General features: G+C 43.5%; 1 protein-coding gene across 1 annotated transcript in view; it reads right to left on the bottom strand.

The window, feature by feature from the left end:
- LOC112250494 (potassium channel subfamily K member 10-like) overlaps window positions 1-10,830 on the bottom strand; it is a 28,002-nt gene extending 17,172 nt beyond the window's left edge. The window contains exons 1-2 of the mRNA XM_024420690.2: window positions 9,989-10,830; window positions 6,984-7,369 (exon numbers count right to left, since the gene is read on the bottom strand). Coding sequence (XP_024276458.1) covers window positions 6,984-7,369; window positions 9,989-10,043 — 441 coding nt within the window. The 5' untranslated portion in view covers window positions 10,044-10,830. The remainder of the gene's footprint in view (window positions 1-6,983; window positions 7,370-9,988) is intronic.
- Window positions 10,831-25,941: the final 15,111 nt, after the last annotated feature.

Below are 25,941 nucleotides of genomic sequence, written 5' to 3'. Positions count from 1 at the left end.
CTTTTGCAACTTTCATCACTGTGTCAGCAGAGGGAATGTGTCAGCAGTCGCATGAAAACCCAAGAATAAACATATCCTCAAGCGAGACATGCTGGAGAAGGAGAGGGGGTAGCGGGGGAAGAGGAAGTGAGTAGGTGAGTCAATGCACACTCGCACAGACACACTCCACACCTCTGAATCATGGCCCTGGTGTTGGGTAATTAGTAAAAGCACCATGGTAGGACCTCAGTGGGATGGAGTGACACACCATAACACACCAATCCCTCCCTCTGAGAGTCCCCCAGCCTGCTACAGTCTACACTACAGGCTGCAACCTACCTTATGTTTGACAATGCTGACTCAGTCGCTGAGAACAATATAATCTGGAAATATCCAGTACCCAAACAATGAGTCAGACGAAAAAGACCAAGTAACCCAATGGCTTCAAAAAATATTCAAAAAAAGGTCTATTCCAACGGGGTATTGATCCTCCAGAATCAGTGTGATGGAAAGACCTTGTCGCTAGATTGTTGTGGGTGCTGTAGTACATCAAGCTATGCTTATAACACGATGTGAAACATTACTGGACTTTGAAGGTCTGATGGACAAGGTACTGTAATGAGTGCTCGGTTTAATCCCAAGCAGCATTAATCACACCAGACTAGAGACCCGGAAGAGCAGTCGACATTCCCCAAGCCACACCTCCATCCATTGTGGGTCCTTCAGAACTATAGTCCCTTAATGAATAATTGACTCCCCAGCAGATGCTTTTAAGACTTACGGCTAAATTTAGCCTTCCTGTGCATATATCAGAAGGGATACTGTTGCTTTAACCAACGACAAACACGCCTGGAGATCCTTATCAAACGTAAAGCACTCAGAAGATGATGGTTCAATGAGAAATCCCATGTTAACTGTTAGATTACAAAATAACTTGCATGCTGCAGTATACAAGTCACAAAGATCCACTCATGAAACAAAGTACATCTATGTCTGACACTCCTATTTCAGCTAATGTCAGTGTAGTATTTTTTGGTGGAAATGCATTTGGGATTGCGATGCTCTGAATGCAGATGCTCCCTATGCACTAAAGCATTAAATCTTGGCCAGGTCACAGTTACAAATGAGAACTTGTTCTCAACTAGCTTACCTGGTTAAATAAAGGTGAAATTAAAGTTTAAAAAATTACATTCGGAAGGTATTCAGACCCCTTCACTTTTTCCACATTGTGTTACGTTACAGCCATATTCTAAAATGGATTAAATAAAAACACGTCCTCATCAGTCTATACACAATACCTCATAATGATTATCATCTGCCCTTTTCTCTGCTCTGCCACAGAATATTCACCTTTCACGTTAAATACGAGGCCTCATGATGCTTTGTTATTCTTAGATAATATTCGGAAGGTATTCAGACCACTTCACTTTTTCCACATTTTGTTACGTTACAGCCTTATTCTAAAATTGATTAAATAAAAACATGTCCTCACCAATCTACACACAATAACTCATAATGACAAAGCAAAAACAGGTTTTTAGAAATGTTTGTAAAAAATAAAATAAAAACAGAAATACATTATTTACATAAGAATTCAGACCTTTTGCTATGAGACTCGAAATTGAGCTCAGGTGCATCCTGTTACCATTTATCATCCTTGAGATGTTTCTACAACTTGTTTGGAGTCCACCTGTGGTAAATGCAATTGATTGGACATGATTTGGAAAGGCACACACCTGTCTATATAAGGTCCCACAGTTGACAGTACAAGTCAGGGCAAAAACCAAGCCATGAGGTTGAAAGGAATTGTCCGTAAAGCTCCGAGACAGGATTGTGTCGAGGCACAGATCTGGGGAAGGGTAGCAAAAAATGTCTGCAGCATTGAACATCCCCTAGAACACAGTGGCCTCCATCATTCTTAAATGGAAGAAGTTTGGAACCCCAGAGTTTCTTCCTAGAGCTGGCCGCCGCGTCCAAACTGAGAAATCGGGGTAGAAGGACCTTGGTCAGGGAGATGACCAAGAACCCAATGGTCACTCTGACAGACCTCCAGAGTTTCTCTGTGGAGATGGGAGAATCTTCCTGAAGGACAACCATCTCTGCAGCACTCCAACAATCAGGCCATTATGGTAGATTATCCAGATGGAAGCCATTCCTCAGTAAAAGGCACATGACAACCCGCTTGGAGTTTGCCAAGAGGCACCTAAAGGACTCTCAGACCATGAGAAACAAGATTCTCTGGTCTGATGATACCAAGATTGAACTCTTTGGCCTGAATGCCCAGCATCACATCTGGACAAAACCTGGCACCATCCCTACGATGAAGCATGGTGGTGGCAGCATCATGCTGTGGGGATTTTGGAGACTTGTCTAGATCGAGGGAAAGATGATCGGAGCAAAGTACAGAGAGATCCATTAGGAAAACCTGCTCCAGAGCGCTCAGGTCCTCAGACTGGGGCGAAGGTTCACCTTCCAACAGGACAACGACCCTAAGCACATCACCAAGAGAATGCAGAAGTGGCTTTGGGACAAGTCTCTGAATGATCTTGAGCCTGTACCCAATCGAACATCTCTGGAGAGACCTGAAAATAGCTATGCAGTGACATTCCCTATCCAACCTGACAGAGCTTGAGAGGATCTGCAGAGACAGGGCACTAACTCCTCTAGCTCCACAATGAAATAGGGTGCAGGCCAGGCAGCAGGCTGTTAGCCAGCCTGCCAGCATTGTGGAGTCTGCCACTAGCACAGTCAGTGTAGTCAGCTCAGCTATCCCCATTGAGACTGTGTCTGTGCCTCGACCTAGGTTGGGCAAAACTAAACATGGCGGTGTTCGCCATAGCAATCTCACTAGGATAAAGACCTCCTCCTTTCCTGTCTTTATTGAAAGAGATCATGATACCTCACCTCTCAAAATAGGGCTAAAATAGGGCTATCATAGCACTGAGACTGCACTTGTGAAGGTGGTAAATTACCTTTTAATGGCATCAGACCGAGGCTCTGCATCTGTCCTCGTGCTCCTAGACGTTAGTGCTGCTTTTGATACCATTGATCACCACATTCTTTTGGAGAGATTGGAAACCCAAATAGGTCTGAACGGACAAGTTCTGGCCTGGTTTAGATCTTATCTGTTGGAAAGATATCAGTTTGTCTCTGTGAATGGTTTGTACTCTGACAAATCAACTGTAAATTTCGGTGTTCCTCAAGGTTCCGTTTTAGCACCACTATTGTTTTCACTATATATTTTACCTCTTGGGGATGTCATTCGGAAACATAATGTTAACTTTCACTGCTATGCGGATGACACACAGCTGTACATTCCAACGAAACATGGTGAAGCCCCAAAATTGCCCTCACTAGAAGCATGTGTTTTAGACATAAGGAAGTGGATGGCTGCAAACTATCTACTTTTAAACCCGGACAAAACAGTGATGCTTGTTCTAGGTCCCAAGAAACAAAGAGATCTTCTGTTGAATCTGACAATTAATCTTAATGGTTGTACAGTCGTCTCAAATAAAACTGTGAAGGACCTTGGGGTTACTCTGGACCCTGATCTCTCTTTTGAAGAACATATCAAGACTGTTTCAAGGACAGCTTTTTTCCATCTACGTAACATTGCAAAAATAAGAAACTTTCTGTCCAAAAATGATGCAGAAAAATTAATCCATGCTTTTGTCACTTCTAGGTTAGACTACTGCAATTCTCTACTTTCCGGCTACCCGGATAAAGCACTAAATAAACTTCAGTTAGTGCTAAATACGTCTGCTAGAATCCTGACTAGGACCAAAAAAATGTATCATATTAATCCAGTGCTAGCCTCCCTACACTGGCTTCCTGTCAAGGCAAGGGCTGATTTCAAGGTTTTACTGCTAACCTACAAAGCATTACATGGGCTTGCTCCTACCTATCTCTCTGATTTGGTCCTGCCGTACATACCTACACGTACGCTACGGTCACAAGACGCAGGCCTCCTAATTGTCCCTAGAATTTCTAAGCAAACAGCTTGAGGTAGGGCTTTCTCCTATAGAGCTCCATTTTTATGGAATGGTCTGCCTACCCATGTGAGAGACGCAAACTCAGTCTCAACCTTTAAGTCTTTACTGAAGACTCATCTCTTCAGTGGGTTATATGATTGAGTGTAGTCTGGCCCAGGAGTGTGAAGGTGAACGGAAAGGCTCTGGAGCAACGAACCGCCCTTGCTGTCTCTGCTTTGCCGGTTCCCCTCTTTCCACTGGGATTCTCTGCCTCTAACCATATTACAGGGGCTGAGTCACTGGCTTACTAGGGCTCTTTCATACCGTCCCTAGGAGGGGTGCGTCACTTGAGTGGGTTGAGTCACTGATGTGATCTTCCTGTTTGGGTTGGCGCCCCCCCTTGGGTTGTGCCGTGGCGGAGATCTTTGTGGGCTATACTCGGCTAGGGTCAGTTTGTTATATCTGGAGTACTTCTCCTGTCCTATCCGGTGTCCTGTGTGAATTTAAGTATGCTCTCTCTAATTCTCTCTTTCTCTCTTTCTTTCTTTCTCTCGGAGGACCTAAGCCCTAGGACCATGCCTCAGTACTACCTGACATGATGACTCCTTGCTGTCCCCAGTCCACCTGGCCGTGCTGCTGCTCCAGTTTCAACTGTTCTGCCTGTGATTATTATTATTTGACCATGCTGGTCATTTATGAACATTTCAACATCTTGGCCATGTTCTGTTATAATCTCCACCCGGCACAGCCAGAAGAGGACTGGCCACCCCACATAGCCTTGTTCCTCTCTAGGTTTCTTCCTAGGTTTTGGCCTTTCTAGGGAGTTTTTCCTAGCCACCCTGCTTCTACACCTGCATTGCTTGCTGTTTGGGGTTTTAGGCTGGGTTTCTGTACAGCAATTTGAGACATCAGCTGATGTACGAAGGGCCATATAAATAAATTTGATTTGATTTTTGGTTTGATGCAGAGAAGAATTGAAGAAACTCCCCAAATACCAAGCTTGTGCCAAGCTTGTTTCATCAATCCAAGTAGACTTGAGGCTGTAGATGCTGTAAAAGGTTATTCAACAAAGTATTGAGTAAAGGGTTTGAATACTTATGTAAATGTAATAACTTAAATGTTCTATTTTTAATACATTTGCAAAAGATTCTAAAAAACATTTTCGGTTTTGTCATAATGGGGTATTGTGGGGAGGTGGGGAACTATTTAATTAATTTTAGAATAAGTCTGTAAGGTAATATAATGTGAAAAAAGTCAAGCGGTCTGAATATTTTCCGAATGCACTGTATGTAAGCGAATTAGTGCTGAGTTGCTTATTTTGGCTCGGGTTCTCTGCAGGAAAATATCCATTCTGCATTCCAAGCATTACGGGGCCCCAACAGGACCCTACGAAGGCGGTGAGCATTAGCAACTGCATTGGCATCCCTCTATTCCCCAAAAACGTTTTTTTTCCAGAGAGGAAGTGATCTCATACTTGATTGCCCTCTTGATTGCCCCCTTGGTTGCCCCCATTTCCCTACTACTTCAGAGTTCTACCGTAACTAAGATAAATTACCACCTCTTGTTTCGCAGTTAAAACAGTTCAAAAACAATTACAAACCTTCTCACATCCAATCATTGCCCAAGATCCTTGAGTTATTGTAAACAAAGTGTTTCCAATTCACTCATGATTAAAATTCACACTGGCACCCGTGTGTTTCAATGTATATTGTTGTTGAGCCGGCCAGGAGAAACTTGGCCTGGTGTCCATTATCATCCAGGGTTTTCATGGATGAGGCGTCAATATCTGGCTCATCCAAACACTTGAGTGTCACTCTGGTTGTTTTATGAGGAGCTGGAAGCATTCGGCCCTGAGAACCCTGTCGGCCCTTGCAGAAGTGAGAGTGCTACAGTACAAGTCAAATGCTCAGTTTATGATGTTCCTCCTATCCAGATTAACCTAGTTCCATTTTTTCTTTTTCAGGAGGTGAAACCTTAGATTGTAGCAACTGTTGTTTTCTGGAAGCTGTCTTGAGCTCAGTCCAAGTTTGTCTCAACATAGACTAAAAGGGAGCAGGACTTGAAGAAATGGCAGGCATACCCTTGCAAGTCAAATTGATCAAGGTAACTCTAAATAAGGAAATCTACAGAATTACTTAATGTAAAAGGCATACAATTACAGTGACAGGGTTCCCTGCCAACTTTCCTATAAGCTATCGGCCTGATGAAAGAAAAACAAATTTATATTGGTGCTGACAGTTACATAATGTATTCTTCATTGTATGGGCATTTATCATAGCTATCCCATGGTACAGATGAAGTATTGCCATGCATATGTGACAGACAGGTTTGAAACTAAGTCTGTGTTAGCCTCCTGAGCTAAAGCCTAGGCATTCGCTTGGGGAGATAACACAAATCTTCAAGATCAATCAAGCATGGTTCCATGAACCACCTCTGTTACACATCCACCTAGATATAGGAATTGGCATTTGGCCATTCTGATATCTATTCTCCACTTCTCCTCAGTCGTGTCTCTGAGCCATTGTTATGCCAACCATATTCCCTGTGAGGCGCTAGCAATAACGAGTGTCTTTAGGCATCACAGTTAGGAGCATTTGGTAGTGGCAGCCAAGGCCTGAACGACGTCACATGCTGGCACTCAGACTGCTGGGCATACTGGTCAAAATAACACACTCGTACCCTGTTTATCAATCACAGTGCTGTACACAGACACCCACAACGTGGTGGTCAGTGGTAACTTTCAATTCAGTCTGACACACAGCTAGACTCTATAGTTATGTTGACACACAAGCCTGTTTATTGTGGTTTGTATCCAATTTCAGGATGGCTGCAGTGTTTACTGTATAGTGTAAGTGTGTGTGTGTGTGTGGGGGGGGGGCTTAAATAACATTGGATCGATACAGAGTTCGATACAGAGTTCAAGTTTCAGTTGACCTGAGTCCCCACTAGGGACCTCAGACAGAGCTGAAAGAGACAGGAGAGCTCCAGTATTGACTTCAGACTGACCTAGTGGCTGCTGTTGTCTTTCCTTACCTTGATAAGCACCTCCAGCTCCGCCGGTGAGACACAGGGGTGCTTCTGCAGGAACGCCGCCTTCTCTGCGGTGATGGTCACCTTCTGGTTGCTCTCGAAAGGCTGCTCCAGGGCCCGGAACATCAGACCTCCCCCCACCAGATAGGCAACCACCACCACAAACACCGCCACCACGGTCTTCCACTTCATGACCGTGAAAAGGGGCGAGCCATCCTCGCCCACCGCCTCCATGCTGGCCACCATGCTGGCAGGTCGCGATGGAGAGAGCCGGGGCACGGTGCAGCCCATGGGGTTCTGCATGGTGGCCACACTGGCCTGGACCAGGCTGGCACTCATCATGCCTGGCTGGACCTTCTTGGGGGGGAACAGGTTGGTCTGGACCGCCACTGCAGAGAAAAACATGTCATGTTATTGTTAGGTGCTGCAATATAGGAAAAGTGAATATGGTCATATACTGCACAATCCAGATGTAAGCAAATGGGTGGAATTAAAAGAACCCTACAACCCTACAGTATGTAAATAAGTTTACTATATTGTCTGGGTACGACTTCTACATGGAGCTGGGCTTGATTTTTCTGGGCAGTTTGGGATTAAGAATTTATTTCCGTCTATCAGCCACAGGAGTATGACAGTGAAATATAAATGGAGTTTGTCTTGATGCTTGAGGTTTTGAGCAGCACGGGGTGGCAGAGAGAGAGAGAAAGGGTGAATCCCTAATGTGTTCTGTGGGCTTTCTGAAAACCCATTATTGTTAAAGGGATACTTCACAATTTTGTCAATGTGGCCCTTTATCTGCTTCCCCAGAGTCAGATGACATCGTGGATTCCATTTTTATGTCTCTGCGCGCAGTTTGAAGGAAGTTGCTAACTATCGTTAGCACAATTGCTAACTAGCATTAGCACAATGACTGGAAGTCCATGGGTATCTGCTAGTGTGCTAGAAGAATGCCAAAATCACAAAGTATCCCTTTAAGAGCAGGCATCTCAGAGCAGCGGCATGGAGTGTTCCATCAGCACACTCCCTCAGCCAGTGGATTCACATACTCCGGCCATATATGGCTGGCAGCCCCAAGCACAGGCTGAGAATGTAATTTTTTTTATGGATTACAAGCTGAGGCTTTTATTTTATTTTTTATTTTTACCTTAATTTAACTAGGCAATGCGGCAGGGTAGCCTAGTGGTTAGAGCGTTGTACTAGTAACCGGAAGGTTGCAAGTTCAAACCCCTGAGCTGACAAGGTACAAATCTGTCGTTCTGCCCCTGAACAGGCAGTTAACCCACTGTTCCTAGGCCGTCATTGAAAATAAGAATCTGTTCTTAACTGACTTGCCTAGTTAAATAAAGGTTTACAAAAAAGTCAGTTAAGAACAAATTCTGATTTTCAGAGTTCAGGGGCAGAACAACAGATTTGTACCTTGTCAGCTCGGGGATTTGAACTTGCAACCTTTCAGTTACTAGTCCAACACTCTAACCACTAGGCTACCCTGCTGAACAATTTCCTAATGATGTACTGTCTGAATGATATTTGAAGAAAATCCAGGAGTTTTCTGTTTGTCCCCTTGTGATGCCTTTGTGGTTATGAACATCCACAATTTACAGCCAAAGTATTCAAACATTTTTTTCCAGCCGTGTTGCTTCAATTTCATGCTTACACCTTCAAGATGCTTACTTTCAACATTACATGATGTACTGTTAAGAGTCCTCAAAGTTCTGCCACATCTCATGTGCCTACACACTGTATACTAGGTTTTGATTATGAAAACAATTATAATTAATTAGTGGTGGTGATTCATGTAACCATTCAACCACACTGTGAGAAAAAACATTCACTACACTGGTCCGGCAGGCGAAAATCATTTTGATGAGCAACGCTCAACACATTGCTGGCTGCATGTAGACCATAAAACACGGCTGACATTTCTCCCAAAAGGTCATACCGATGAAAACAGATAGGCACCTGCTGCACTGGTGGCTGGAGATGCGGCTGGGTAAACATTTGATCGTGAGCGAGAATAGGACAGCCGCATTGACGTGCCATACGTGCAGGATTGGCGGGAACTACCCATGCAGAGCTCCAGCTCTACCTAAATCCGATGAGGTAATGTGTTTTTACCCCATCTCTCAATGCATCACAATACTGCACCAGCTGTAACACACCAAGTGCTCCTTTATGACATTATATTACCGACTGACAGTTCACATTAGCCATTTCGTCTTCACCTCAACCGATGTGTTTTAGACTAGAGTCAGGCAATGGTAAATTCCCCTCAAAAACAACATAAACAAGGAATCAGACCTTGATTGGTGGCTAAATTATGTTAACATACATGTATACATAAAATGACAATAGGAAACGTGCTACCAGCATGAGGTAGACTAGCTACAAGGAGTCGTGCCTATCCCTGGACCTAATCTGATGGGAATGTCAATCACCAAAACAGCCGTGCGCTTTCTAAATCAAATTGAATAGATTAAGCTTATTAATGGCAGGTAGCGTTATCCCTCGCCATGTCTCCTACTTTATCTATCTGGACAATGTGTGCTGCTTTGGCGCGTTGCAGGCAGACAGTTTCCCCTAGGCACATCAGTGCCCACCAAATGTAGTATCTACATCAACAATAAATGTATTATATTCTTTAGGGGTGGGATCAGAGCCATAGCCAACATGTGGCTCTAGGTGTTATTAAAGGTAGGCTTTATTCATAATAAGGAAAACAGCTGTGGTATGCGCCATTCCTCGTTGGACATTGGTCATGCAATGCATGATCATGTTTGTCGTGCACTCAATCACTGCAGTTATAAATTGACTTAGTCTATGTCAATAACACCAATGTATGTGTATCAATACATTTCCAACTTCACCTATAGTCTAATGATACAAATGTTACTTTAAGTGTGTACAATTAAACGAAATAACCTATATGGACTCAATTTTGGAAGCATTTAACTCAATCGATCTGCTTTCATTGATTACCGACAAAACGTTCCAAACGTTGAAATACAAACCTGGCGTAGGGTTGGGATTCCCTGGTTTTCTTGGGTTCTCCGTGGGAAATTTCATCTTGATTTTCGGTTTGCCACAATGGACCAAACCCTTGCCGAAAACAACTGACTGGAAAGAAAAAAGCCTTGTCTTTATGTAAAATCTTTCAACGCTCTTTCTATTGAATCCTTTGTTTTTAACCGAGAGAGAATGGAGAACGGTAGGGAGTAAAAACACATCATCCGTGTCTTCTTTTGCTCTTGTCAGTGAGAGCGAGGTGCACACCCGGGTAAAAAGGTCATTATGAGCTCCTCTCTCCCCGCAACAGACTCTAGTAGGAACAAGAGCAAGGCGCACACCCACTATTGCTCGTTGCACCACAGTCCACGCCTGTCCTTTTTTTTTATTGTAAACAACGACAAAACGCAGGAGGAGTCGGAGCTCCAACAGCGTTGACGAACTTGACGATTACATGTTCAATAATTGCTCTCTTGACCGCTGCAGCAAAGACTTCAGCAGGGCTGTGCAAGCCTATTGTATCCAACGGTCGCGCTGCGCGTGCGTCTCTAACGCTCTTTTTCTTGGTAGTGCGAGCTGGCGTATTCTTATGACAACACTCCAAATCGATGAGGCATATGCCAGCCAAAGTTCATCATGAAGAAGTCGGGATTACTAGCATTTTTGACGGGCAAGGTATTGTCTAATACACCTTGTCATGTGTGCCGTCCTACAAAAAAACCTGACACTTGGATGAGGCTCACGGAATAAAGCTTCTTTATAAGGGAGGCTGAATGCGGGAGCCCCCATGTAACTGGCAGATAGTGGTCCCTGCGGCAAAGCTTTATCATAATAACCTGTGCTTCGGGACACGTCATTACATCATCCAAACATGCAGAAGAAATCAATCACATATGGATATCCTTGTCCACCTCTTCCACTTCTCATTGTTTAAGTTGTACTGTTACGTTAACATTGTGGGCGTAAAACGTATGTGTTGGTGCGTCAGACAATGCATTGCCATGAGGATTCATATTACCGTGTTGCAAATAATTGGAAGTCAATTGAAAAGGATGATGTTGTGATCCGAAAATACTGGATTGATTTTCCATGTGCCTAAAACCACGTTTTGTCTTGTTGATGTGTAGTGGTCACAAGCATAACAAATGTTAGAGCCTTTTGTTGAATTATTGGCCTATTGCATATATTATATTTGTCATTGATTATACCCACAATGTTAATAAATTCATGACTTGAAAGCGTATTTTATGTTGTAACTACATTTAATATACATTAAATATACATGATTGTATATTGACATGCGTCAAGTAGAACACCGAATATGAGCACTCTGAAATGGACATGCCGCCGCATTATTTCAGCACCATGGACAGCTCCTCCGTGCGTTGGGCGAATGGTGCGCTGATGTGGAACCTTTATACTGTAGTTCATACCTCTCTCGCTCTCTCATAATATCTCCCCCTCTCTCTCTACACACACACGCACTACACAGAACCATGGGCTTTTCATTAAATATTCTTTGTAGTCTTTAAATAGCTTAAAAGACTTCAGAGTACTTCACATGCAAATGTCCTGCGAGACAAGTGTGCATGAAAATTGGCAAGTACAGCAACCTGGTCTCAGACAAGATGTAACATAGTACACATAAATCCAGGAGACTTAAATAAGTATCATATGTTACGTTTGTAATGGTCACATAACACAGATGGTACCATAAGGCAAAAACTAAAGTAGGGTGGATATAACGCTAACTTCTAGCAACCCAAAGGTATGGAGTTTGAATGTCATCACGGATAACTTTTTAGCTAATTAGCAACTGTACAACTACTTACTACTTTTTAGCGACTTTGCAACTACTTAGGATGTTAGCTAACCCTTCTCCTAACCCTAACTCCTACTAGCTAGAATTCGTAAAATATCATATGTTTTGAAAATTCTTAACATATTGTACATTATGCAATTCGTAACTTATATGAATTGTAATTCGGGGTCTGGGATTTACATACAGAATAATACGACATGCTCTGAGACCAGGTTGAGCACAGTGGAGAGAGTGATCCTAATGACTACTCAGTGCTATAATGTGGGGTGGCATGTAGCCTAGTGGTTAGAGCGTTGGGCCAGTAACCGAAAGGTTGCTGGATTGACTCCCCGAGCTGACAAGGTAAAAATCTGTCGTTCTGCCCCTGAACAAGGCAGTTAACCCACTGTTCCCCGGTAGGCCATCATTGTAAATAAGAATTTGTTCTTAAAACAAATTGCAAATGAATCTGTGGTGATAAAAAAAATACCTCTTTGAATTTCAGACAAAGCTATTGAAAGATAATTGGAATCTGTGTGGGTAGCTGGACAGGTAGGATGACTGACAATAGTGAAGGTGAACAGGTGATAGAGGAATGACTGAGGCAGGAATTCCTTTAACTGCAACAAAGTGGTATATTTACTGGGTAGTTTGTCTGCATAACAAATGAAACAGAATAATTTGTTTCCATGCAAATTCATAATCACAAAAGTCAAATCATAACAATCACTCATTATTAACATAATTAGGTTCAATAAGAATTCAACAGGAATTGTGATTGAGTCATTTAGGCTCATAACTGTTCATCATAATCATGAGAATAATAATACAAATAAATCAATCACTTATCAAATCTACAATCTCAATCAATGATACAAGGATTTATCAATTCAGCAAATCATTACATTACATACTTCATCCTTCCAGGTTAGTCTTCATATGTACATGTCATTTCATTACATTTCAACCATATGTCAATGGCATAATTGGCCTGTAATGATCTATAGGGCCGTGATCATTGTCCATTTTATATTTTTTATTTTACCTTTATTTAACTAGGCAAGTCAGTTAAGAACAAATTCTTATTTTCAATGACGGCCTAGGAACAGTGGGTTAACTGCCTGTTCAGGGGCAGAATGATAGATTTGTACCTTGTCAGCTTGGGGATTTGAACGTGCAACCTTTCAGTTACTAGTCCAACGCTCTAACCACTAGGCTACCCTCAAAGGTAAGGGAATATTTATAATGTGATTTCTGATTTCTGTTGACTCCAACATGGCGGATAATTGTATTTCTTTTCTTACCGCCATCTCAGATTATTGCATGGTTTGCTTTTTCCGTAAAGTTTTTTTGAAATCTGACACAGCGGTTGCATTAAGGAGAGGAATATGTATATTTCCATGTCTAACAATTGTATTTATCGACATTTTATTTTTAACCACTAGGCTACCCTGCCACCCATTGACATAACACAACAGGTTTGAAGCGTGCGCTCCAAGCCGCGCTCCGCGGTAAAAACTATAAATAATGGTGGCCGATGGCCCGCTCTCTTTATCGCAACAGATAGTTCAGACGAAAGGTACGTTGATTCATGGATGCACAGAATGTCTGGATTGGATGGAGTTGACGAAGAGAAAGCAGCGAGGTCGGGCGATGGCGATTTCATCCTTTTAATGGGTTGAGATCTGTTGGACATTTCCACCTCACCTATTTAAAGCGCCCCTGGACCAGCTGAGCAAGTGTCCATGAATTAAAGGTCGATTCCACCAAATCCATGGGCCTTTCTACAGCTACACTGTTTTCTGCTCAATCTACAGTCGAAGTAGGCCTCCGGGCATGTGCCTGGGGGGGGGATCACTTCCAGTACTTGGGGGTGGGAGGGATGGGTGGGACAGCTAGGAGAGGTCTTACTATCTGCCTGGCGGGTGGGAAATGGGGAGGGTGGGGATTGTGGGAGGAGGGAGGGAAAGGGGTTCTTATGGTCAATCACACACTGCCATGTCCTAATTCTACCATTCAGCAACTGATAATGTAATAACTGACTAAATCCAATCAAAGTTTATTTGTTGTGCACACTTCCATCATTCTTAAATGGAAGAAGTTTGGAACCACAAAGAATCTTCCTAGAGCTGGCCGCCCGGCCAAACTGAGCAATCGGGAGAGAAGGGTTTTGGTCAGGAAGGTGACCAAGAACCCGATGGTCACTCTGACAGAGCTCTAGTATTCCTCTGTGGAGATAGGAGAACGTTCCAGGAGGACAACCATCTCTGCAGCACTCCACCAATCAGGCTTTTATGGTAGAGTGACCAGAAGGATGCCACACCTCAGTAAAAGGCACATGACAGCCCGCTTGGAGTTTGCAAAGGGCATCTAAAGACTCTCAGACCATGATAAATAAGATTCTCTGGTCTGATGAAAACATGGTTGAACTCTTTGGCCTGAAAGCCAAGCATCATGTCTGGAGGAAAACTGGCACCATCCCTACGGTGAAGCATGGTGGTGGCAGCATCATGCTGTGGGGATATTTTTCAGCGGCAGGGACTGGGAGACTAGTCAGAATCAAGGCAAAGATAAACGGAGCAAAATACAGAGAGGTCCTTGATGAAAACCTGCTCCAGAATGCTCAGGATCTCAGACTGGGGTGAAGGTTCACCTTCCAACAGGACAATGACCCTAAGCATACAGCCACGACAACACAGGAGTGGCTTCGGGACAAGTCTCAATGTCCTTGAGTGGCCCAGGCAGAGCCTGTACTTGAACCCGATCGAACAGCTCTGGAGAGACCTGAAAATAGCTGTGCAGTAACGCTCCCCATCTAACCTGACAGAGCTTGAGAGGATCTGAAGAGAAGAATGGGAGAAACTCCCCAAATGCAGGTGTGCCAAGCTTGTAGCATCATACCCAAGAAGACTCAAGGCTGTAATCGCTGTCAAAGGTCCTTCTACAAAGAACTGAATAAATGGTCTGAATACCTATGTAAATGTGATATTTCAGTTTTTATAAGTTAGCAAAAATGTCTACAAACCTGTTTTTGCTTTGTCATTATGGAGTATTGTGTGTAGATTGATGAGGAACAAAAACAATGTAATACATTTTAGAATAAGGCTGTAACGTAACAAAATGTGGAATGAGTCAAGTGGTCTGAAAACTGTCCGAAAGAACTGTTTGTTAAGTGTTACACACTTGAGGAACACTTTGCATTTGCATCCATTGCCACAACAAAGTTGCAAGGTGGGGGTTTGTTAGTAGTGCACTTTCAGTCAGACCTAGAAAACATCCAGTCTCGTCAGAGAAGGAAAAGAAACACTCCTCAATTTGAAGACACTCCTTGAAGTCATGTGATTAGCCAAATTCTAATGATCACAAAAATATTCAACAGTAGTTTCCCTCCTCCTTATTCCAAATCTGTTGTTTTCACTACATTAATTTATCTTCCTCTACTGTCCTCTTATGAGCCTCACATATGGAAGTGGTACACCTTTTCTTCTTCAGGTCAACCAGTACAAGAAGCATTTTAATAAAAAGTTGGCTCCATTTTACATATGTTATGGTCTTCTGTAGATATGACAAACATTTGGGACTCTGTATTATTTGTAATGTAATAATATTTGTAGTGTCAGAATTCAAATGCCACAATCTCCCTGTCACACCCTGATCTGTTTCACCTGTCTTTGTGATTGTCTCCACCCACCTCCATGTGTCGCCCATCACCCCCATTATCCCCTGTGTATTTATACTAGTGTTCTCTGTTTGTCTGTTGCCAGTTTGTTTTGTCCAATCATACCTACCAGCGTTTCCCCCCTTGCTCCTGTCCTGTCTATAGTGCCTGTTTTCTTTTTTTTTACCTTTCTGCCTGCCCTGACCCTGAGCCTACCTAACGTCACGTACCTTTGCCCCACTACTCTGGATTACCGACCTCTGACTCTGAGCCTGCCTTCCTTCCTGTACCTTTGACTGCCCATGTTTCGATTAATTAAACTTTTGTTACTTCGACATTGTCTGCACCTGGGTCTTACCTTCAAACGTGTTAGTACGAACTGGCCATGTCTGACCCAGCAGACCCGGGCCAGCTGCGCAACGTCATCTCCTCCCAAGGAGTTACCATCGGGAGGCACGAGGAACTGCTTCGTGGCCTTATGGGGGGGGGTGTCCAAACGTTAGCTGAATGCCATGACCCGGGCATTGGACATTTTGCTGGAGCAATTCCATGGGTTGACTGAGAGGCAGCCTACCACAGTGGTAACCCCACAGCTCCTCAGTAACCCAGCTGCTAGCAGCGCCATCTCATCGGTCACTCCACCTTCTCAGGAGCCCTGCTTACGCAGGATCAATCCAAGATAGCCTATCTCATCACGCTGATGTTTCGGGAAGGCTCTCACCTGGGCTACTGCTGTATGGGAACAACAGCCGGTCATATGCGTTAGTCTGGAGGGGTTCGTGGGAAAGGTGAGGAAGGTTTTTTTCGCCCAGTTCTCCGAGAGAGAAGCTGACCGGAAGCTAATCCATTTTAGGCAGGACTCCCACAGTGTGGCAGACTATGCGGTGGATTTCCACACATTGGCAGCCTAGAGTGATTGGAACCAGGAAGCACTGTTCGATATGTTCTTGCATGGCATCTTGGAGGAGGTCAAGGACAAGCTTGCCGCTTGGAAGTTACCTACGGACCTCGATTCCCTCATTGCTTTGAATATCTGAATGGGCGACTACGGGAATGACAGAGGGAAAGGAAAGACTCTTGGTCCTTTTGTGCCCTCTTGTCCTTTAAAAAGACCAGGCTCACTGGTAGGAGTGAGTATTCTGGTGGGACATATGGAGAACTTTCCTGCTTCCCTTGCTCACACTCCTTTTCATGCCATTCTGCTGTGGGGAAACCAGTCAAAATCTCTCCGGGTCCTCATTGACTCTGGGGCCGTTGAGAGCTTTTTGGACTATACACTGGCTTCCGAGTTGAAAATCCCCACTCAGCCCCTCTCCACTCCCATAGATGTTAGAACCCTGGACTGTTGCTCTATAAGCCGGGCCACTCATAATACCACTCCCATCAACCTACGGCTGTCAGGGAATCACAGCAAGACCATTCAATTCCTGCTCATCAAGTCTCCTCAGATTCCCGTGGTTTTGGGATTCTCAATATATATGCATTATAAGGTTTAATATTGTTCCACAGTTATTTTCTAGTCTCTGCTTATTATATGAAACGGTCTGAGAGATGTGTGAGTAATTACAGTCAAAACAGGGTGTCTGTGAGAAAGCGCCTCAAGGCTAAAAGACATACATAGACACAGAACCCTGCAGGGGAGTAAATAGATAAGAGACAAGTCAGACATACCACTGTAAGCCACACGGAAGTGGAGTCCTTAGAAAACACTGGAACTATTGTTCTCTCCTGCAATTTTGTAAACTGTATTTGCATGGGTTTGTTCTCATGAGTAGAAGGTGTTGAAGTAGGCAGTTACATCACTAGGGGTTGACTGCAAGCATATTAAAGCAACTAGGACCTTTTTTATTTTGCAGAACTTACTCAGAAACATGCGTGCTATGTTCCTGTTGTCAACTTCTGTCTGCAATTGCATTAATAAAGGTTTGATTGATTTACTTAAATATATTGTCTGATTGCTGATTTCACCAATAAGAAAATGATTGACAAGGAACAAGAAATTTACCCCAACACCATCATGGGCTAGAGTCCATTCTGCTACTCCCATTGTCTGACGTCTTCCTGGGGGCTCAGAAGGTGCCCCGGATCTCTCCGCCATTCCTGGCAGAGTACCAGGACCTTCGGGAGGTGTTCAACTAGGCCCGGGAACTTTGCTTCCGCCGCACCGACCATATGACTGCGGGATTGACTTTCTCCCTACCACCACTCTGCCCCGGGGATGACTGTACTCGCTGTCCGGACCGGAGACCAAGGCTATGAACGCCTACATTGCAGACTCCCTAGCTGCAGGATTGATACATCCTTCTACCTCTCCCGCCGGCAAAGGGTTCTTCTTTGTGGAGAAAACGGACAAGGCCCTGCACCCGTGAATCGACTACCGGGGACTCAATGACATAATGGTGAAGAACCGCTACCCGCTAACACTCATCTCCTCGGCCTTCGAGCTGCTGCAGGAGGCCACGTGTTTTCCAAGCAAGATCTACGAAATGCCTACCACCTGGTGCGGATACGGGAGGGGATGAGTGGAAGACCGCCTTCAACGAAACCAGTGGCCACAATGGGTATTTGGTCATGCCATTTGGCCTCACCAACTCCCCTGCTGTGTTCCAGGCTCTGGTAAATGATGTTCTACGTACATGTTGAACCGGTTCATCTTCGTCTACATTGATGACATCCTTGTCTTCTCCCGCTCCCCCCAAGAACATATGCTCCACGTCCGACAGGTTCTTCAACAAACCAGCTGTTTGTTAAGACAGAGAAGTGCTAGTTCCATCACTCCACCATCCTCTTTCTGGGATACATCATCTCCGCTGGAAGTGTCCAAACGAATCCCCGGAAGATGAAAGCGGTGGTGGATTGGCCCCAGCCGTTGTCCAGGGTACAGCTGCAATGTTGCCTGGTGTTCGCCAACTTCTATCGCCACTTCATCCGGGGTTACAGAAGCCAGGCTTCCCCCTGTCAAAACTCACCTCTTCCAAGGTTCCGTTCATGTGGTCCCCTGCTGCTGAGCGGGCGTTCCGGGATCTTAATAAACACTGCTTCCATCCTGGTTCATACTGACAGTTCCCGTCAGTTGGTGGAAGAGGCCGATGCGTCTGATGTAGGTGTGGGGCGTTCTGCCCTGGACATGAAGCTACATCCCTGTGCCTTCTTCTCCCATCGCCTCAACGCCATGGAGAAAAACTACGATGTGGGAAATCGTGAGCTTCTCGCAGTGAAGATGGCGTTGGAGGAATGGAGGAACCGGCTGGAAGGGGCGGAACACCCATTCATCGTATGGACCAACCACAAAAAACTGGAGTATCGCAGCACCGCCAAACACCTCAATTCCAGGCAAGCTAGATGGGCCCTGCTGTTCACACAGTTCATCTTCTCCCTCTCATATCAGCCGGGATCCAAGAATGTCAATCCGCATGCACTGTTCACCGTAATAGCCCCATGGATATTACCCCGGAGCCCGAGACCATCCTTCCCACCTTGTGCCTGGCGATGGCACTCAGCTGGGGTATAGGTAAACAGGTTCAAGAGGCGCAGCGTTCCCAGCCGAACCCCAGGGGGGGTCCAGATAACCGGATGTTCGTACCTGACAAGGTACAAAACACTCCACAGGATGAGCCCTGGTCCCACATCTCCCTGGACTTTGTCACGGGTCTTCTCCAATCTGGTGGAAACACCACCATCCTGACTGTGGTGGATCGGTTTTTCAAAGCCGCCCACTTCATTCCTCTCCCCAAACTACCCTCTGCCAAGGAGATGGCCCAGCTCATGGTGCAGCACGTCTTCTGGATCCATGGACTACCGGTCGACATGGTCTCTGACCGGGTCCCTCAGTTCTCGTCTCAGTTCTGGAAGGCGTTCTGCACCCACATTGGGTCGCCGGCCAGTCTCTCCTCAGGATTCCACCCCCGGAGCGAGCCAACCAGGATCTGGAGACTTCTCTGCTCTGCCTGGTCTCCGCCAACCTCACCACCTGGAGCCAGCAGCTGGTGTGGGTCAAATACGCCCGCAACACCCTTCCCTTTTCTGCCTCCGGCCTATCTTCTTTTGAGTGTTCACTGGGGTATCAGCCCCCGCTCTTCCCTGAGCAGGAAGCGGAGGTCGGCATACCTTCTGCCCAGATGTTTGTCCTCCGCTGTTGTCATACCTGGAGGAGAGCCTGGTGGCCCTCCTCAAGACCACCTCCAGGTATCGACGACAAGCAGGCCGCCACCGAACCCCGGCTCCCCAGTATCTTCTCGAGCAGACGGTATGGCTGTCCACTCGGGATCTGGCACTCCGGGTGGAATCCCGCAAACTCTCCCCCTGATTTATCGGCCCGTTTCCCATCTCCAAAATCATTAGCCCCCCTGCGGTTCGTCTTCTATTGCCTCGGACCCTTTGTACACATCCTACCTTTCATGTGTCCAGAGGTAAACCCATGTCTCACAGCCCTTTGTCTCCTGTTTGAGAAACCCTGAGATAATGCAAATCCAACTACGCAATGATGCCTGGTACTAAGTTGGAGGAAAGCAAGCAGAATAATGTACAGCTGTATACACTTTGTCCTGGGGGGAAATTAATTAAATGAGCTCAACCCATATACATTGAGCTGATATCCTAAAATGGATTCTATAATCCTTGGAGAGGCACAGAAATGCCAGAGGAAGAAAAATAGCCTGCAGTTGTCATTCTGGTAAAGTGTATTTTGAAGGTAGGCGCAAGGCTTCTTTATTGTCCTCTGCTGGCTGGTGTGAGTGAATGACCAGAAAACCTAACCTCAAATATCCACATGCTCATCAGAGTCACACTGAAACTACACTGATGCCGTGACGAGGTTCACCGTCATATCTCTGTCAACAAGGTTTTCAGGGGGCGACACTGGGACCATGATAAGAATGTAGAATTTCATGGCATATGCCAACGTAATTGTCACGAAAATCCATAATAGGCCTAATCAGCCCTGTACATGTTCATCTTAATCTTTAGTCTATTTAGCATAAGGAAGATCATGACAATTCCTCCAGTTCCTTTTCTGCAAACGACCCACTTGATCTGTAGACCAGATTTGATCAATTTGAAGCACTATCGTGGACTTTGTTAGAGCAATCAATTACATCTGCTTTTAAACTACAACAGTGACAGCCTACTGTTAAGAAATGACATTGAGAACATGATATAAATTCCCGAAACGCATCACCGTTCATCATAAGCTGTAGCCTGTGCATAATTGGCAAAAAAAAAAGAATAAGATGCCATGTAAAATACATTGTGTCCACATATCATAATGTGAGGTTATTCTTGCAACGTCAGCAACAATTTGCATGTTTGTTGTAATTAAAATGATTTCAATTACACTGTTAAAGTAGTAAGACTCAAAACACCATCATTGTGTAGTAAAACCATGAAAAGTTGTGCCCCTAAAGCTGAGATCTGGTGTTTGGAGGGTGTCTGAATCTTAACCCAATGTAAGTTTTATGATACACTGAATGTATTTCGAAACAGAATGGAAGTACTCTAAAATATCCAAAGTGGTTCTTCAATCTGAATAATTGTGTTTATAAGAGAGCGTTGTGAATACACTTGTTGGTGTTTCAGTGCATGTAAAAGGCAGCATCACATCACAAAAACAGTGTTTCGGCAGACTGTGTCTCTCATACAATCAAATGGTTTTAAATTGCAAATGGTTTATAGCATAAATATTGTTTGATGATGATTTTCAGTCCATATTTTGATTAACATTTTAAGGAAGACATTGGGAATTAAATACTTTTCCTAGGGAAGCCTATGGCACTAATTATAGGCTACAGTTGCCAGGCCCATTGTAATATTATAAATAATGTTACAATCAAAATGTTTAGGGCTATAAATTATAGCAGAGGTAACCTGAAAAGTAGACCTTCATCACTGGTATTCATGTTAGAAGGTGGAAGTAAACCCAGGTCTTCTGCTTGTCAAAAGACTGCCTTAGCCCACTCATCCAGTCTTCCGGAATAAACTGTTGTGCTGAACCACCCTTGTTACACTGAGCATGTTTAGACAGATTAGAAACAGAGAAGGAGGGAAAGTTGGAATTGAACTCTCAAAAAAAGCATGCCATTGAAAGGAGTGATTAACGGGGTAGGGGTAAATGTGAAAGTTGACCAACTGAGGAAGAAGATTTCCGGTGTTAGTGATGCTCGTCGTTTGGCACGACTCAGACTGTTCTTTTGAGTTTTGATGTTGAGTCTTTGCCTGACGCCAGAATCCAAGCTGGCTTCCCTTGACACTTTTTTTTGTGAGCCAAGATCTTTCACAGTTGAGCTCACTCAGCTTAGCTCAATGCTGATTGGCACATTTTTTATACTTTACTTTGGGGAGAGTAGTGGCATGTGTTAATTGTGGGCTTCCTATGGAGCTGTGGATCAGAAATGTCCGTTGCAAGACAGGCAGGTTGAGGTCTCCAGGGTTACAGTAGTGCAGAAGTTGTCGTATGCTGAGGCTGTGAAGAAAGTAGAGGAAGATGGGTCAATGGGGAGAGATCCTGAGAGGAGTGGTGTGAGTAGTAGATCTGTACCAGTACAGAAGGATAGGCCAACAAGTGAAATGTGCTTCAGTAAGATGGGATTTTTTGCATTTAAAGCAATGGTTATCAACTTTACTGCAAGGACGGAAAGTAAGTCACAGAAAATTGACATTGTGGTGGCAGCTGCAGAGAGGTATTTGGGTGTACGATACTTTACATCAGAAGAATTACAGGGTGTGTTGAATGGTGGTGTCCTGTCCTTTCAGGCTGTTGGCCTGAGGTAGGACTAGATATATTTAAATAGTGGAGTAGGGTGGTGGGTTTTTAGTGAGTGTAGGCTTAGATGGTAGATTCATGAGCTGTATCTATTGTTATATGCTACACTAAATAGCCACTGCCAATTTAGCCTACTGTAGCTTTGGCGTACCACACTATATGTTATTGCATCCCACTTTTAACATTGATATTGTTATTGTGATGCTATATTTGGCTGGCTTAATCACATATGCTTATTGCTATTGATATGTTTAATAATTGTATTTTCACATTGCCACTATGAGTATTTGGTCATGCCATTTGTGATGTTCGGATGTACCGATCCTGTGCAGGTGTTGTTACACGTGGTCTGCCACTGCCAGGATGATCAGCTGTCTCTCCTGTCTCCCTGTAGCGCTGTCTCATGCGTCTCACAGTATGGACATTGCAATTTATTGCCCTGGCCACATCTGCAGTCATCATGCCTCCTTGCAGCATGCCTAAGGCACGTTCACGCCAATGAGCAGGGACCCTGGGCATCTTTCTTTTGGTGTTTTTCAGAGTCAGTAGAAAGGCCTACTTAGTGTCCTAAATTTTCATTACTGTGGCCTTAATTGCCTACCGTATGTAAGCTGTTAGTGTCTTAATGACTATTCCACAGGTGCATGTTCATTAATTGTTTATGGTTCATTGAACAAGCATGTGAAACAGTATTTAAGCCCTTTACAATGAAGATATGTGAAGTTGTACGAATTATCTTTGAAAGACAGGGTCCTGAAAAAGGGATGTTTCTTTTTTAGATGAGTTTATAAATCATACATATTATTTCACAATAGTACACTTTATTACCCAATAAGTGTTTATATGTGTAAATATGTTTTGGGGAAAGACTGTTTTTTAAATGTATTTGTCTTAGAAAGAACGCCTTGGGATCTGTGTCTCTCTCTCTCTCTCTCTGTGTATAACTTAACAACATGCCTCTCACAGACATAGGGCCATAGGAAGAGCTGTCATTCAATCAATGTAAATGACATTTTCTTTTAAAATCTTTAGTACCGAAATGCATACATATTACACATTACTATTGAACAATACTACATTATACATGTTTATATTTATATATTTTTAAATTCCTTTCTTAAAGAAAAAGGCCTTGGGAATGGTCTATTGTAAACCAACACCCCCACCAGTCTCTAAATCCCCATCGTCAAGCTGTGAGCTCGTCAGACAATGTCCCTTCCATGACGGATCTCCAGGGCCTTCCAGGTTTCGTATGTTTTCTTTTTCATTATATATCAACCTTCTTGCCTTTAAGCCCAAGTTATGTCTTGAGGACAGAATTGCCCATCTTCGGAAATGTTCACAATGTTGGAAAAGTTTTTCCACTTGTTTCATCACATCAAGCACTTTAAAATAATCTCCCCACCTAAAGCTAAAGACAGGCACAAAACAGTTGACCTCTGTGCATGCTTTTGAAAATACATACGAACTAACAGATTTGGTTGCATTTGAGCTATTGAATTCGGCACAGCCTAAAATGGTCCCTTTGGAGTCTGGACTATATGCCACTGAAGAGATTCTTATGGCTTTCAAATCATCTTTCCCACAGACTTCCTCTTCCAATGCGTACCCAGGCAGGGATGTTCCACTCAGGGCCTGTTCCGTCAGACATAGAGCAAGTCTTATCTTAAGCCATTCTCTCAAGCGAAACGCAGGAGAACATGGCTGAAGATGGTTTTGTCATTGTGTCCCAGACATGAAGGACACAATACACCTAGAATTGGTCCAAGAGACATGTCTTCTGTAGTTTATCTGTGTTAGACATGGCACAGGACAAGTCTACCACTTACTTATACTCAGGCAGACCTTCCCCGGGAATTACTTTTTCATTCTACAAGGTGTCACAAGATACACAGCAGCTCCATAAGTTCACAACAGAATTTCCCAACTGTTTCACACTTTCTTTCAGTTCAACATGGTCACTACACATCAATCACCAGGACATTGTTATTGCAAACACTTGCTTTACCCAAAACAGATGCACTATCATGTTACATAAGCACTAGTGTGAGAACATAGCGTGAGAACATCCGGACAGGATGTCCACAAAAGGGCATAAACACAGGACACCAAAAATAGATCATCAGTCACTTTTGACACATGCTGTCTACTGTATTCTCTCTCTAGCATTAAAGCCATTAATGCTAATAGTCCAAGTCAAAGAGCCATTTTGATTCACTAATCGGTTTTCTTGATGCTACATGTAGTTGTTAATTGACACGTCATTGTTTGCATCTTTCGTGCACTTGTTTTTTTTATTCAAATGAAGGCCTGGTTTTTAGTTAATACTGTTCGAAAGCCTACTAGATTCATGAGCTGTATCTATTGTTATATGCTACACTAAATAGCCACTGCCAATTTAGCCTACTGTAGCTTTGGCCTACCACACTATATGTTATTGCATCCCACTTTTAACATTTATATTGTTATTGTGTTGCTATATTTGGCTGGCTTAATCACGTATGCTTATTGCTATTGATATGTTTAATAATTGTATTTTCACATTGCAATTGATTAATATTATAGCATTTGATAACCTAGTGATGGGTGCATGTGCTATCATTATTGCTCATTATTTGCTATTTCTTTCTCACTGCAGAAAAACATACATACATACATTCACACACACACACATACATACATACATACATACATACTGTACATACATGCATACATACAGTACATACTACTCTACCCACCAGTTGGTCAATCCTAAAGCCAATCAAGACAAGAATTATAGACTAATGCCAACTAAACTGTCAACTGTCAATCATATGATCTAACTCAACTGTACTGTGATTTAATTAATCTGAACAACCTTCCATGCCATGTATCATCATCGAAACATAAAGACTCAGGTCTGGACATTAGTGTAATTGATGACTGGTGGATCGCTTTGAATGCTGGGCTGACGTTTTATACAAGTGCTCCTGCTAACATTATCAGTCATTATCTGCATTTGTTTCCATTAATGTGAAGAGATTTTGAAGAGTATTTATCTGGTAAATACCTTCCCTTATCAAAAAATCCCTAGTCCAATGCTATAGGATTGTGTCACCTCTATCAGAATCCTAATGGACTTCTTTTTTCCTACTGGAAACAAAAAGTAATCCTATTGGATCCAATGTGATTCTCACAATCCTATAGGATGTTGTATCACCTCTACTCGAATCCTATTGGAAATCAAAAACAATCCGATTGGATCCTATAGGATTTTGATAAATCTTGTTGAATTCGGTCTCCCCAATCAGAATCCTTTTAGAACTTTTTTCTTAATTGAATCCATTCAGTTACAGTTTGTTGTCATTCGTTCCAGTACAATACAACAACATGAATTACAACATATTTGTTGATCAGAAACAACAGCTATATATTAGTTTCTGTTTGTTAACCTGTAAAAAAAGCCTGTCCCTTTAAGAGTGACTGAAGTCACAGTTAGCACAAGCTGTCAGTGTTAATTAGCGGGGGTGATACCTGAACCTTTCAATGTGTGCAGGGTTATTTAGCAATTTTCCTACTTAGTTTTAGGATTATTGAGATTGTTTGTGAATTTATATTTACTTATGTGCTTATTTCTGTGCATCCACCTCGTCTCTGCAATGCTTTTGCTGACGAGGAAAATAGTGTAAAAACGCTTCAAGCGAGCCTCGTTTAACAAACGTGCTGCTTTTACTTACAGTATAGCATGTCTCATAAACTGTGT

Source organism: Oncorhynchus tshawytscha, linkage group LG05 (assembly GCF_018296145.1).
Source record: "Oncorhynchus tshawytscha isolate Ot180627B linkage group LG05, Otsh_v2.0, whole genome shotgun sequence".
NCBI lineage: Eukaryota > Metazoa > Chordata > Actinopteri > Salmoniformes > Salmonidae > Oncorhynchus > Oncorhynchus tshawytscha.
The sequence above is the reverse complement of the archived record's forward strand: the minus strand, read 5'-3'. Positions and strand labels throughout refer to the sequence as shown.